Here is a 15,710-nt window from a genome sequence, read left to right on the forward strand (position 1 = left end):
TGTGGCTCTTGCACATTATCAAACTTTCCCTGAATCCAAGATGATGATTCGATCTTTCTTCTTTTTTTTTTTTAGTTCATCTTTTAGTTAATGCAACACAATCTAGGTCCACAATGTAAAGTTAGAGGTAGGGAGAGAAAAGGAAAAAAAAAAGGAAATGAAGATGGGCAGAGAAATGCAAGTAGATGAAAAGGTGAAGATCAAGAAAGTCTTTCTCCCATGTTGATGTTTTGTTTTTTTTGTCATATTTTGTCACCAAAACACCATGCAATCATGTCTTCATTATTTTCTCACAGAATGGAACCGACGAATTTTTGGTTAATGGAAACAAAATGGTGTACACGGACCACGTGACCAGAATTTTCCAGATCGGGATTTCCAGGATTTTTTTCGTACACGTCATATCGCAACTCGGTGTATATATAGGGACAGACTCTCAGCTGACATCCCTTTGGGTGGGGGTGGAGAGCCGGTACTGAGAGGACGCGGAGTTCATGTGGAAAGTCCAAATTGACTTTTCCTTTCACTTGCCATGTTGACTCACTGATTGCACCGATTTGGGCGATATGGCCTTTTACGGCATTTAAGTTCCACATTTTATTTGTTTTGGATTTTGGTTTTTCTTAACAATTTCTGGTGGAAAGATTTACCTGCAGCCGGCAAGCATTTCATCAAGGTTTGTATTTAAAGTGTGTACTTTGGCTCTGATGATGTCTTAGGCATTTGATTTTATAATCCCAGAAAATAACATTCTCACGGGGGTACATCGGTGTGAATCACGATGTTTGTTTGACAATTCTATGTGATTTTCCTGCATTTTCTCATTATGGGAGTGAATAGACATTTGCTCACCATGTACAAAGGATTTTTTTCTCCACATTTTCAAGTGACATTTGTTTGAATGCTGTACTCTTCCCGCAGGGTACGCCTGTGCTTGTGGCACTTGGTGTGGTGGTCCTGACGACAATCAGTGGTGTTGTCTACGTCTTGTGGGATCATCTTAAACGTCGCGTTCCAACCACACTTTTAGACCCAAATGTGAAAGTCCCTCTACGGCTCGTCGATAAGGAGGTATTCTACAAGATCATTGCTCGAATCTGATAAAACCTATATATGTTCTGAAAATCCAATAATTTAATATTTTGGTTTTAACGTTGGCTCGGTGAGAATGTCGAGCAAAAATTTGTAGATTAATATTTGCTCGTTTTAATTTTATAACCAGTTTCCTTAATTTGTTGGTGTTTGTTATTACATATATCAACCATGTGTAGTGTGATGAGCGCCAACACAATTTCCTGTGGACGCAAGGCCGACCAAGGCTCGACAGATCCGGATGGCTTCAGCCCGGCTACTCTTGTGAAAGGACAGATTTTTGGTCACTAGTACACCCGTTCCTTACGGGAGCGGCAGGAAGGGTCATTCCTCTCTGGGGTATATAGATTACAGTAGATCTAGGGTCGGGCCTCAAGAACATCGGGGGGTGGGGAGGATGTTAATTTACCAAGTTTCTTGTAGAGAGCTCGCCAAGTGGTTTAAGCATTTCGAGCAAGCATTCCATTCAAAACCGTTGATAAGGAATGGCTGGCTTGGCAAGCGCGAGCTAGCTGCTTGGTAACTGAACACATCCCGGGTTTCCTCCCTTTTTAGTTTCATGTTAAACGGCAGTAGCGACTGTTTCAAAAGGTAATCATACGTGTTTGTGGTTTATCAATTTTAACCTCTGGTAAGGTTCTCCCACCAGAACGATACGATAAGCTGTTTATACGCACTAGGGCATTGCCCGTACTATATCTATATCTAAAATTATATCCCCCCCCTCTATTTACATGAAATGGTTTGGTCCAAAGCGAACGGCTTCCGGAGTTTGGTAAAGAAATCGCCATCGCGTGCACAAACGCGCAGGAAAGCGAATGAATCGCAAATTCGTTTTTATTAGTTTTAAAAACATCGTTTAACGCCAACATAGCGCCAACATAGTTTGCAAACGTGAAATAAATGAATACGCTCTCAAATGTGCCATCCGAGGCAGAGTGTGTCCGCCACGTTCGGCACACGCGATAGTTCGCTGCTCTCTGATTGGTTGAATCGTTTTTTGGACATAGCTCGGTAAGTAATTGTCCGATTAATATGAAACCTTGAAAAGGCACATCCTCGGGTCCCCAGCAATATACCTGGCAAGTTAAAAGTATATCGGACCCGTGGTTGTCGAGAAACAGCGGTCACAGACAAACGTACAAACGTACAGAGATTACTGGAATTATAGATAGATTAGCACGGCGTTTGTTCAAGGAAAAACACCTCTTCGGAAGACCGCATATTATTATAAATATTGTTTTTTAATCATTAATAATATGCTGTTATAATAAGTGTTATTAATTACTTTTGTATTAGAAGCAGCCTTGGACAAACGCCACGTTAGCTGCAGGAAGGTTCATTTTTTTTTTAGCCCTTGTGGGGTACATAGATTAGAGTAGATCTTTCAGTCAAAGTAAAGTTTGCCTCACAGATGTCCGGATTCATCCAAATTTCTTTGTTTCGTGTTAAACAGCAGTAGCGACTGTTTCAAAGGGTAGTCATGTTTTTGCGGTTTGTAATATTTTAACTTCTGGTAGAGGTGCTTCCAATAAAACGCCACGATAAGCTGTTTATACATGTTAACATGATGTTTGTTCAAGGAGGAAAAACACCTTGTGGAGGGGGAGATATTATTGGTGTTAATTTTATTTTGTAATAACATTAATATTGTTATGTCGGTTGGGTAAGCATATATAGATCTAGGTAGATCTGTAATAGGTATCATGCTTCGTCTGTCGTGGGTAGCTAGAACCACCTCGATGTAAATAAGTAGCTAGCTGCTTGGTAACTGAACATCATACGCATTATGATGCGTATGGACATGGACAATTCCATGTGATTTTCCTGCATTTTCTCATTATGGGAGTGAATAAACATTTGCTCACCATGTACAAAGGATTTTTTCTCCACATTTTCAAGTGACATTTGTTTGAATGCTGTACTCTTCCCGCAGGGTACTTTCAGTCTAAGTAAAGTTTGCCTCACAGATGTCCGGATTCATCCAAATTTCTTTACTTCGTGTTAAACAGCAGTAGCGACTGTTTCAAAGGGTAGTCGTGTTTTTGCGGTTTGTAATATTTTAACTTCTGGTAGAGGTGCTCCCAATAAAACGCCACGATAAGCTGTTTATACATGTTAACATGATGTTTGTTCAAGGAGGAAAAACACCTTGTGGAGGGGGAGATATTATTGGCGTTAATTTTATTTTGTAATAACATTAATATTGTTATGTCAGTTGGGTAAGCATATATAGATCAAGGTAGATCTGCAATAGGTATCATCTGGACTGGTCTCCCATCTCTACTGCCTCTGACATAAATTCTTCCTGGGAATTCTTCCAAAGCAAACTGCTCTCTCTCATGCACAGATTTATCCCATCTCGTCTTCTGTTGTCATACCCTTCCTCCCGTCCATGGTACACGGAATCTTGTGGTGAGGCTATTGCCCAGAAACAACTTGCTTTCGTCTCCTGGAAAGCAAATCCAACGGAAGGAAATCTCATTTCCTTTCACAAAGCCCGAAACAAGTGTGTGTCCACCCTCAGGAGAGCCAGGAAACAATATCTCTCCGTTCCCAGGACCGAACTCTCTTATCTGTCTCCCTCTTCCAAATCCTGCTGGCGTCTGGTCAAATCTGTTTCTGGTGTTTGTTCCCCCTCCATCCCCTCCCTCACCTCAAATGGCCACACGGCTGACTCCGCACGTGAAAAAGCTGAATGGTTCAACTCTGTGTTTGCCTCTAAATCTTGTGTCCCAAACCCATCCCTCTCTGTACCCACCGTACCCAGTCGTAACCAGCTCCTCCTGGACTCTGTGTCCTTTCCTCCTGACAAGGTGGAAAAGTTTCTGTCAACCCTCGACTCGGATTCTGCAACTGGACCTGACGGCATCAGCCCACGGGTCCTAAAATCCTGTTCTTCCGCTCTTTCACTCCCTCTCTCTGTTCTCTTCACCCTCTCTTTTGCTCAAGGTCATCTTCCATCTGCTTGGAAATCTGCCAACATCACCGCTTTGCACAAAAAAGGTGTAAAAACAGATCCCAGCAACTACAGACCAATCAGCCTTCTCCCAATTATCAGCAAAGTCATGGAATCCATCATTGCTTCAGATATGAAATCTTTCCTCTTCTCCAATGGCTTGATCTCTGATCATCAATTTGGTTTCAGACCTGGACACTCTACTCTGGACATGCTGCTTCTGCTTTCTTAACAATGGATGGAGGTCCTCAATGCCAAACAGGAAATTAGAGCAGTCTCCCTTGACATATCACGTGCCTTCGATATGGTCTGGCACCCCGCTCTGCTCACCAAACTCTCCTCTTTTGGTATCCATGGAAATCTCCACGCATGGCTGGCGGACTTCCTCTCTAGTCGTAGTCAACGTGTGGCCCTGAATGGGTTTCTCTAATTTCCTCTTCCTGTTCAGGCTGGAGTTCCACAAGGCAGTGTTCTGGGCCCTGTGTGTTTTCTTGTCTTCATCAATGATCTCTCTGACTCTCTTGAAAATCCTCTGTATCTCTTTGCTGATGACTCTACTCTCTGTCGCTCCATTCTTCATCCCTCAGATCGGCAGTCTGCAGCCTCATCACTCTCTGCAGACCTGGACAAAATCACAGACTGGGCAAACAAGTGGAACATGTCTTTCAATCCTGACAAATCTCACACTCTTACGATGTCTCTCCGAAAAGACCGACTGGACAACCCTCCCATCCACTTTCTGAATAATCCTCTCCAAGAAGTTCTTGAGCTCCTCACCACATACAAGGCTTTCATCCGCAGCTCAATGGAATACTGCTCTCCCCTCTGGGCTGGTGCTCCTGCCTCACACCTAGCTCGTCTTCACGCTGTTGAAACCAAAGCATTCAGAATCATTGGAATCTCCCGCGATGAAGCTAGCTCCAAGGGCCTCTCACTCACTCACCGCAGGCAGGTTGGTGGTCTTTCCGTCTTCTACCGACTCCTCTCTGGCCTTGCCCCCCCCCCCCCCCCCCCAGCTCTCTCTGGGCTCTGTCCCGCAAATATTCCTACAGGTCGCACAAGATCTGCCTGCAACCCTCTTATGGTCAAACTGCCAAAATCAAGACTCTCTGCTCACCTTCACTCCTTCATTCCTCTTTTCTCCCGCCTCTGGAACAAACTCCCTCACTCTCTTCAATCCCACTCCACCCTCCAGGTCTTTAAAACAGCTGTTCACCACCATCTCTTATCTTCCCCCATCCAAAACCTTGAGCTTTTCTACCCCCGCTAATTTCACCCCAATTCCACTTTTTTGAAATACCAACTTCTGTCCTGGAAGTCCTTGGTGTCCTTGTGTTTTATACTTCTCCCTCCCCCCCCCCCCTTCCCATGCCTCCTCCCCCCAAGCCCTCTCCCTTCCACACATCTCCCTGCTCTCAAATGTTGTGTTTGTGTGCTTCCCCTTCTCTCCCCATCTTGTTTTCCGCTCCCTCTTTTTATATATTTTGCTTGTCTGATTGATTTGTTTGTGAAGTAAATGTTAGCTCTTTCACGAGCCTCGATTCAGTATTCAAAAAAAAGAAGAAAAAAAAGTAGAGGACCTGTCTGGACCGAATGGCGGATTAAGTGTGTACCTGTGATCATACGAGGATGATCCGGTGATAACTAGTTCTTGGGAATAAGGATAAGATTCCATTGTATGTGAAACCTCTGTGATCAATCCCTTTGTCCCGTATGGCAGCACATCACACGCATTAGCTAGGCCCCATTAGCGCACACATTAACCAACCCCCACACCCACTCACAATGACTGACCGAAAAGACCGACAGGAAGCGGCTCTATACAACGGTGCCATGGCAGGCAAACATCGTACAAAGCAGGCTGAGGCCACGCTCACCGCGTGATGGATGGACACCGAGGGTTTGGTGGGCGGGTCGCTCGACTGGTGGGAGGGGACTCGTGAATTGGTAAGAGGCCCGGGTGACGTCAGAGCTCGCCGAACAAGAGACTTGGAGCGGCGGACATTTTCTCTCTTCACCTCTGCCTGTCTTCGCCTCCGCTTCTCTCTTCTCTTTGCCTTTTGCTCTGGACTGTCCCTTCGTGCTGGACCTGTTCCTGCCTTTGGACTTTGGTTGGGAGACCAGCGCCGATGATTCTCTTCCCCTGCGTTCGCATACGAACGACGAGCGAGGCTTGCGGTTGGAGTGCTGACGAGCGACCGCGTGGGCGCGCCAACGACCAGGGCAGCTCCGCGCCAACGACCAGGCAGTTCGCGCCAACCGGAGCCGCGTTGGACGACGGAGCTGCACAACCAGACAATTCCTGACGGATGACACATCCAGATAGATAAGCACAGATGTGCAAACAATGGTTCCTTTGATTCATTCTCCCATTGTTTTGCATATGAAGTCTGTGAGTGAGATCCCAACCTAGGTTTTAGTTCTACTGTCGCGTCCTTTGTATCTGGTCTGTAATAAATATTTCTCGTTGTACATTTTATACCCGTTTTGGTTTGAGTTATTAATTTGCAGGAGAACACATTGCCGGACCGACAGGTAAGCCGGCATCCTCCCCCAATCCCTCGGCTCGTGTGTCGATCCGCCATTGTATTGGAAACGCCTCAAAGTAAGCTCTAGTTCATCCGTAGATGCTTGGTCTTAACTGAGAGCATCCGCACGACAATATTATGCTTTTGTTATTAGAAGTGGCCTTGGAAGAACACCACGATGAAGGAAGCTATCTTAACACATGGATATACACCAACACTCAACCTCATTGGTAGGGAAAACCTCCTTGGGGAGCAGGGTTGGGGGTGGGGGACAGGGGGTATTCATTCGCTACAACATTCATTGTGTGACCCTTAGTCCTCCTGTCAAATTTGGTTGAGATTGGATAAGTAACGACTGAATGTATCGTGGTCAAAAATCGTCAGACAGACAGACACCAAATTTGCTTATTTTTGTATGATGATTGATCAAACATCGAACTGAGCTGCCGATCTGAATTTCAAGGTTATTTGCTCTTGTCGGGATGGCACACTGTATAAAACGTCTAACCAATGAGCACTTTCACAGGAGGCAGAGCTTTCACATAAGAGTGAGGTTCTAGGGAAGACCAAGGAGTCCCTTGCTCAGAAATAATCTATTCAACAGATGTCATTAGTGATGAGCACCAGTCTTCCTGACAAAGCAAACAAGAAACTAAAGAAGGCTTTGAGTGAGGGAGATTTTACAGAAATGGCTGTCGCTCAAGTTATGCTCAAATCGGCATGGAAGAGAATGGAAGAGTCTTTGACACAGTTGTATCGAAGAAAGAAGAGAACCCAGAGAAGATCAGAGGAAAGTACAAAATAAGCTGTCCATGATCCAATCCATGGTTGCTGCCGAGAAGAATTTGACAAACTGATACTCATTTTAGACTGGAATACAAAGGCTTTTCATAAACGTTGGTGATGATTTGAGCAAAGACTTTTATAATTGTGTATATTGTGATGGGAATAGTTGTGTAAATTATTGGATCTGACTATCATATTGCTACGGTTTTGAGGTTTGTAAAGTGAGCCTAATAAAGGTTAAAGGTTTGCCCCCCATAGATAGTCACACAAGCAACATGTAGCCTCATTTGTAGTATAGTTATTTCTTAGTATGTGTGAGAATAGGCCCTTTCCAGTGTTAATTCTGCATTGTGTAAAGCCAGGAAAATAGGCCCTACTGCCACCGATCATCCTACGTCCGTACCCGCAATACAGTTTGTTAACGTTGGTTCATTTTGGGCGAGTTAACACGAGGGAGGCGGAGGAGGGTCGGGGCGGAGCGGCAGAGACGATGACGGTAAGCATGAGCCGCCAATCAGAGCTCAGGGGTGGTGGCGTCAGAGGGCGTGGTGAGAAGAGTCTGGTGTTCCAGAAGGTTCGTGGGGCGGGCCTATATAACCCGCTACGCAAAGCCCTCGAAAGGACTGCAGCATTGTAAAGGACTGAAGCGGAGGACTTGCATCGGGGAGCTTGCGATAAAAGGACTTGTAGAGGAGGGCTAAGAGAACTTGATCATTGCACGAGAACGCGCGTGCTAACCAACACCCAGTGAATTGAGGAAGAAGAGTTGGTCGCTAGATATACGCGGGCGCAGCCAGGCGCGTTCATATCGATATAGCGCATTTCAGCCGCGCGAGTGAACGAGGCTGAGTAACCGCCCTTCGCCGTAAAAGTCCGCCCCTTGCCGTTCCGCCCGATATATCTCCTTTGTTCGAGAGACGCGCCACGAGGCCCTGTCTTCGCTGATCACCATCTTTGCGGGACGCACGTGGGCCGTGGAGAGCTGGACGAGGACCATCCCTGGATGCGTTGGGGAACACCTGCCCATCTGCAATCCCCTGTGTGAGTGTGTGAGACGGGCCCGTTGTGCTGGGATAAGTAAGACTGTATAAGGATTTCTCTGTGTCTCTTCGTCCTGAACTGTAAATACGTGTGGGAATCATTAAACCCTATCTGTTCTTCCTTTCTTCTTGATTCGATCGTTCCCGTGATTTCTCCAATTGACTAAGCGTGGCACGAATAAGATCGCTCCAATCGGGTTCCACTAGTTAAGACTGCGCGGATCACGTGTACGCAAACCGCTCGGCGTACTACCATCACACGTGGTTCGTGCGAGGCTTGTTTCCTCGTTTCCGTGGCGGCGCGAGTACTTAGGTACGAACGAGAATTTGGTCCCGAAACCCTATTTTGCGCTCGCCCGGAAAGGACGTAATAAGTCTCGGGTTTTTTTTTTTTTTTTTTTTTTTTTTTTTTGTATACAAGATCGAGGCTCGTGAAAGAGCTAACATTAATCACACAAAAAGACAAACCGACACACAAAACACAAAAAACAAGGGGAGCGGCAGACAAGATGGGGAGAGAGGGGGAAGGACACAAACGCAACATTTGAGAGCAGGGACATCGGGAGGACTTGGGGGGGGAGGTGGGAGAGGAATAAAACATATGAACACTGCAAGGACTCTGGGGTGAATTACCGGGGGTAGAAAAGATCAAGGTTTTCGATGGGGGAAGATAAGAGATGGTGGTGAACAGCTGTTTTAAAGACCTGGAGGGAGGAGTGGGATTGAAGGGAGTGGGGGAGTTTGTTCCAGAGGCAGGAGAAAAGGGGAATGAAAGAGTGAAGGTGAGCAGAGAGCCTAGACTTTGGCAGTTTAACCATAAGAGGGTTGCAGGCAGATCTTGTGCGACCTGAAGGAATATTGGGGGGACAGAGCACAGAGAGAGCTGGGGGAGCAAGGCCAGAGAGGAGTCGGTAGAAGACAGAAAGACCACCAACCTGCCTGCGGTGAGTGAGTGAAAGGCCCTCGGAGTTGACTACATCGCAGGAGATTCCAATGATTCTGAAAGCTTTGGCCTCAACAGCATGAAGCCGAGCAAGGTGTGAGGCAGGAGCACCAGCCCAGAGGGGGGAACAGTATTCCATTGAGCTGCGGATGAAAGCCTTGTATGTGGTGAGGAGCTCAGGTGTGCCACGGAAGGACTTCGCACGACGGAGGATGCCCAGTCGGCGACTGGCTTTGGAGTCCAGCTTGGAAATGTGGTTTTCCCAAGAAAGATCAGGGCAGATAGTGAGACCCAAAAGCTTGAGCGACAGAACTTCTTGGAGAGGATTGTTGAGAAAGTAGATGGGAGGGTTCTCCAGTCGGTCCTTTCGGAGAGACGTCATTGTAAGAGTGTGAGATTTGTCAGGATTGAAAGACATGTTCCACTTGTTTGACCAGTCTGTGATTTTGTCCAGGTCTGCAGAGAGTGAGGACGCTGCAGACTGCCGATCTGAGGGATGAGGAATGGAGCGGCAGATAGTGGAGTCATCAGCAAAGAGATAGAGAGGATTTTCCAGAGAGTCGGAGAGATCATTGATGAAGACCAGAAATAGCACAGGGCCCAGAACACTACCTTGGGGAACTCCAGCCAGAACAGGAAGGGAAGATGAGAGAAATCCATTCAGGGCCACACGTTGCCTACGACCAGAGAGGAAATCCGCAAGCCATGAGTGGAGATTTCCCTGAATACCATAGGAGGTGAGTTTGGTGAGCAGAGCTGGGTGCCAGACCGTATCGAAGGCACGTGATATGTCAAGTGAGACAGCTCTGATTTCCTGTTTGGCATTGAGGACCTCCATCCATTGTTGAGACAGCAGAAGCAACATGTCCAGAGTAGAATGACCTGGTCTGAATCCAAATTGATGATCAGAGATCAAGCCATTGGAGAAGAGGAAGGATTTGATATCTGAAGCAATGATGGATTCCATGACTTTGCTGATAATTGGGAGCAGGCTGATTGGTCTGTAGTTGCAAGGATCTGTTTTTGCACCTTTTTTGTGTAAAGCGGTAATGTTTGCTGATTTCCAAGATGCTGGCAGATGACCTTGAGCAAAAGAGAGGGTGAAAAGAACAGAGAGAGGGTGAGATAGAGCGGCAGAGCAGGATTTTAGGACCCGAGGGCTGATGCCATCTGGTCCAGTTGCAGAATCAGCGTCGAGGTTTGATAAAAACTTCTCCACCTTGTCAGGAGAGAAGGATACAGAGTCCAGGAGCAGTTGGGTTCGACTGGGAAAGGTGGGAACAGAGAGAGATGAGTTTGGGACACAAGATTTTGAGGCAAACACAGAGTTGAGGCATTCGGCTTTGTCACGTGCGGTGTCAACTGTGTAGCCATTTGAGGTAAGGGAGGGGATGGAGGGGGAACAAACACCAGAAACGGATTTGACCAGACGCCACCAGGATTTGGAGGAAGGAGACAGGTTTGAGAGTTCAATCTTGAGTGTGGAGAGATAGTGCTTCCTGGCACTCCTGAGGGTAGAAACACACTTGTTTCGAGCTTGGTGGAAGGAACTGAGATTGCCTTCAGTTGGATTTGCCTTCCAAGATGCAAAGGCAAGTTGTTTCAGGGCAACTGCCTCACCACAAGATTCAGTGTACCATGGACGGGAGGAAGGGTAAGACAACTGAAGACGAGATGGGATAAATCTGTGCATGAGAGAAAGCAGTTTGCTTTGGAAGAATTCCCAGGAAGAATTGATGTCAGAGGCATTAGAGATGGGAGACCAGTCCAGTTGATTGATGGCTGCTTGCAGACCGTGCCAGTCGGCCTGAGTGAAATGCCAGACTCGTCGACGCTGAGGAGGCTCTCTGAGAATGGCCAGAGAGATGTCCACTTTAACAAGCACATGATCAGAAGAACCGATTGGAACAGAAGAAGAGCAGCAGACATTTGCAGGGAAGTTAGTCATAACCAAGTCCAGAAGAGAAGATACTCCATTGACTGAGATCCGGGTCGGGAAATTGACAGATTGTGTCAGTCCCAATGAGTCGCAGAAGTCCTTTGCTGAGGTGCCATGGCTGGTGAGAGATGAACCCACACCCAGCCAGCTGGCATGATGACAGTTGAAGTCGCCACATATGAGGAAGAGAGAGTTTGGATGAGTTGATAGAAGTTGGTCCATGTTGTCCGACAGAGAAATGTAAATGGAGTCATCACTGTTTGGAGGACGGTACAGAACACATATGAACAAAAGGTGGGAGCGGAGAGGAAGCCGTAGCCAGAGGTACTCCTGTGGGTGGGGTGGAGAGAGGGCAGTGCAGGGAGAGTGAGGAAGAGAGTTTTTGATAAAGATAGCCACCCCACCACCAGGACGAGGCTCAGGTCTATCGTACCGGAGGAGGGAGTAACCAGGAAGAGATATTAAGGAATCAGAGACATCTTGAAGGAGGAAAGTTTCTGTTAAGCAGATCAAGTCTGGATTTTCAGAAGCAACCTGAATGGAGAGATCAATCAGGTTTGAGCGAAGGCCCCGGATGTTTGAGGTCCATACCATTAGTGAGGAGAGAGGGGGAGCATCGGGTGCAGGACAGGGGAGGGGAGGGGTAGGGTCAGATGAAGGGTGAGAGGGGGATGTAGGAAGAGCAGTTGATAGTGTGTCAGAGATTACAGAAGAGTTACAAGAAAGGGAAGGATGAGGAGGATGAAAGGTTTGATGGTGATGGAATGAGGCACAGTGAGAGTTTGTTTGAGGGGGGGGCAGAGGAAAGTCGAAGGTTGGGGGAGGTGGAGGTATGACATAGAAGGGAGACGAAGTGGGGAGGAGGCAGCTTTGAGAAGGAGGTGGGAGGAGGGAGAATTTGGGATGGATGGTTGGGGGGGAGATTTGAACGGGAGGGGCAAGGGGGGAGTTTAGAAAGTGGATGATTAATGAAAGATGAATATATATAACAAATTGGGTTTGTTGTGATTTTCAAGTTAGCGATTCGTTTAAGAACGATGGAGGAGGGATGGAATGAATGAGAATTTAGAGCATGGAGTGATTTGGAATCAAAAGAGATTGAATATTTTTTTGAAATGGAATGAGTTGAAGAGGAAATTGAAAGGAGCCTTTTAAATAAGAAGAAAAACAGCGTGTTGTAATAAACCACTGAATAAAACACTGAAGGGGATAGTTGAAACATATTTAAACAGAACTGTGAAGAACAATCTTATATTGACAAAAATACCAATGGGGAGAGGAAGCCTAGAGCGACGACCACGAGTCACTTGAACAGGGCAAAAGGTGGAAGGCAAGGGGAAAATGGGGGCGGGGCGAGACAGCGCACGTGGGCAGAGGCAAAAGCACACGAGGAGAAAGGGAAATAAAAGTTTTTTGTTTGTTTTTTTGTTTGTTTTTGGGGGGGGGGGGTGTGGGGGTTACAACGTTAGACAAATAGTAGATGTTTGGTGAAGCTTGGTGGAGAAGGGGAAATCAAAAAAGCCAGCAAAACAGCGAAGGAAGGAACAACCTTCGACGGGGGAAGCCTTCGGCTGCAAGGCCTTGCTCGTGACGCGGCAAACAAACGATTAATATATGAAAGATAAACACCGAGAAACTTCCAAGGGGGACACTATAAGTTCACACACCGAACGATAAATACAGTTTCGACAAAATACAATTGTGAACAGACTTAACTTTGAAAAACGTGGAGACCGTGTGGACCGTCGAAAACCCCTGCCACCGTCTCCAAGATCTCGCGGTTCCGCCAGGTCAGTAAAGACAAGGGGATTAATCCCCCCTTGATAAGGGGAAGAAGGCCGCCGAGAGAACCGCAACAATATATTGTATATTCAGTGTATTTTTTTATCGATACACCAGAAGCCTGTAGTTGTAAGCATCAGCAACTGTGTAACCTGGTTATGCATGGAATATTTGTGAGGCAAACCATTGTTTGGAGCCAAATTATACAAACAACTAAGTCGCATCGTAATTACATTTCCATATTGTATCTGGGCTGTAGATCCGGATTGTGTTTGCATCGTTTGTGTAAAAGTTGACCAAAGCGATTTGAATCACTTTATGGGTTTATTTTGTGGATTTGCTCATGCCAAAAATACTTCAAAAATATATATTTTTAAATTAAATTGTTTGAGGCATGTTTTCTGAAATGGCAGTGCTTTTTTGCCTGCGGAGAACAAATACGAATTAGTGTCATAGACGACAAGCTACAACTCTGCGTCTGGCGTACCATTCCTATATATAAAACTTGGTGGATAGGGTGGCTTTTGGGTATAAGGAGGCCTTTAAAAAATATTGATCATGTCTCATTTGGAAATAAATGGAGAAATGCACGCTGTTACTCCTATTTTCCCTATTTTTTCATCTCAAAATTCCTATTTTTCCAATTTTTATTTCACCAAACGTAGATGGAGAAACCCTGCCATTACCCTCCACAAGTCTGTTGCTCACCTTCCCTCTTCTCCACATTGTGGGATTGCCTCCCTGAGTCGCTAAAATCTTGCTCTTCCCTTCAGTTCTTTAAGGGAGAGAACAATGGCATCTCGGGGTCTCCCTTACCCACGATTAATTTTATTTTTACTTGCAAAATTGAAGACGTTTCAAGTATATTGGTTGGTCTTGTGCGTTATTCTGTCTGTACGTCAGTCGCCTGCAGGTCACAATTTTAAACCGATCTTCACAAAAGTTCACCAGATGATAGAGATGGTCATAAGGAAGAAGCCTATTGATTTTGAGGTCAACAGTCATCTTGGGGTCAAATGTCCAAAATTGTCGTTTTTCATCAGATTGACTTGAAAATCTAACAGCATTTGCATATTGAGACACTGAAATGTGAAAAAACTATTTTTGAGGTCAAAGGTCAACAAGGTCAAAATTCGAAAATCATAAATTTTCATCTGATTGACTTGAAAATTAAACAGCAATTGCTTAGTGTCTCACTGAATTGGGAAACCAACTAGTTTTAAGGTCAACGGTCGAACTTCTCATAACAATTTTAATCCGATTGACCCGAGCTTTGCTTGAGATAGTCAATTATTATAATCATGATGAAATGGACAATTTGATGTATCCATGGCAACTTTTTATTTTGGGGAGGGGTGGCTTTTGCGAGTATCGTGCTCTGCACGACGTCTTGTTTTATTTGTTCATTAATTCTAGCTTCCACTTTTTTTTGTATCTTAATTTTGGCTTATCTGCAATTATCCTGTCCGCTTCAGTATGTACCTGTCTTCTTCAGTCTCGTTGTGCTACCTACTTGTTTTGTCACTATTTGTTACCTTGCCTTTCTGTCTTTTGCTTTTGTCGAGGTTCCCATTTTACCTGTTCGTTTTGCTCCATTGTCCGTGTTGGCTTCTCACCTTCTGTTACCTGGCATTTCCTTTGGCCTTCGTTTGTGCTTTGGAACATGCATACTAGTTCAAGGGAAAGCCTGGAATGTTAGCATTTGCACCGCTTGTGCTTGTGAATATTGTGCTGCTGACCTCTTGTGTTGATGGTAATTTGAATGATTCAGAATCTCCAATAACATTCCAAACTCCAAGTTGCCTCCATGCTGTTATTTTAAAAATCAAGTGGAATAATTCCTGTCTTTTCTACTTTGATGCAATATTGTGTTTTTTTTTTTTTTTTTTGCAGTTTGGCCTCAAGTGCTGAAGGTCATTTATTGTTCAACCCACAGCTGTTTGTGAAATATTATGCTTTGTTGGTATTCCTGTATTTCGCTGGTATTTATGTTCTTTGTTCAGTCTTTTTTTGTGGGGCTGACAGGATGGCCTAGAGGTGTGCACACTCACCTCAAAACTGTCCGGCGTTGTTTTGAATCTCGGCCCAACTATAAACCGCCATGCTGGTGTTTCACAGGCACGGCGATTCGTCAACATGTGTGCCGTCCCTCGGATGAGTGTTAAATTTGGCATCCCGGCTGCCAGCATTCGTTGTTGGACATCGAGGATCCCAAGGTGTTCTCCGTAAAGAGTTGGCGAGTCGTCGCCAGCACACCCTGAACAAATGACAAATTCCTGCCCTAACCAGTAGAGGGCACTGCATCAGCGGCGCAGCGATGACATCAGCCAGTTATGCTACCAGGCAGCCTTGTGTTGCATACGAACGAAGAATTCTTGTTTGTTACTTTGTCAGTGCAAGGTATCACGCCTGATGCATAGTGTAATTGTTGACATGATTGAGACATTCATGATGGTCAGTGAAGTCGCCCCTGATCGACGGCGCAATGCTTCCATCATAACCAGAGGACACGGTTTGAAACGGCTAAAGCTGAGAGCCAATACGAATGTATGGAAGAACTTGTTTTTGCTGCGAGTGATAAACTTGTGGAATAGCCTCCTAGTAGCTGTAGTGGAAGCAGATGTCGTGCTGCAATTTGAAA

General features: G+C 45.6%; 1 protein-coding gene across 2 annotated transcripts in view; it reads left to right on the forward strand.

The window, feature by feature from the left end:
• LOC137432330 (NADH-cytochrome b5 reductase 3) overlaps nt 1–15,710 on the forward strand; it is a 43,032-nt gene that overhangs the window by 12,426 nt on the left and 14,896 nt on the right. For both annotated transcript variants that reach the window (XM_068124165.2, XM_078783097.1), the window contains exon 2: nt 922–1,071. In XM_068124165.2, the coding sequence (XP_067980266.2) occupies nt 922–1,071 (150 nt within the window). The remainder of the gene's footprint in view (nt 1–921; nt 1,072–15,710) is intronic.

Source organism: Myxine glutinosa, chromosome 8 (genome assembly GCF_964187855.1).
Source record: "Myxine glutinosa chromosome 8, kmMyxGlut1.1, whole genome shotgun sequence".
NCBI classification, from domain to species: domain Eukaryota; kingdom Metazoa; phylum Chordata; class Myxini; order Myxiniformes; family Myxinidae; genus Myxine; species Myxine glutinosa.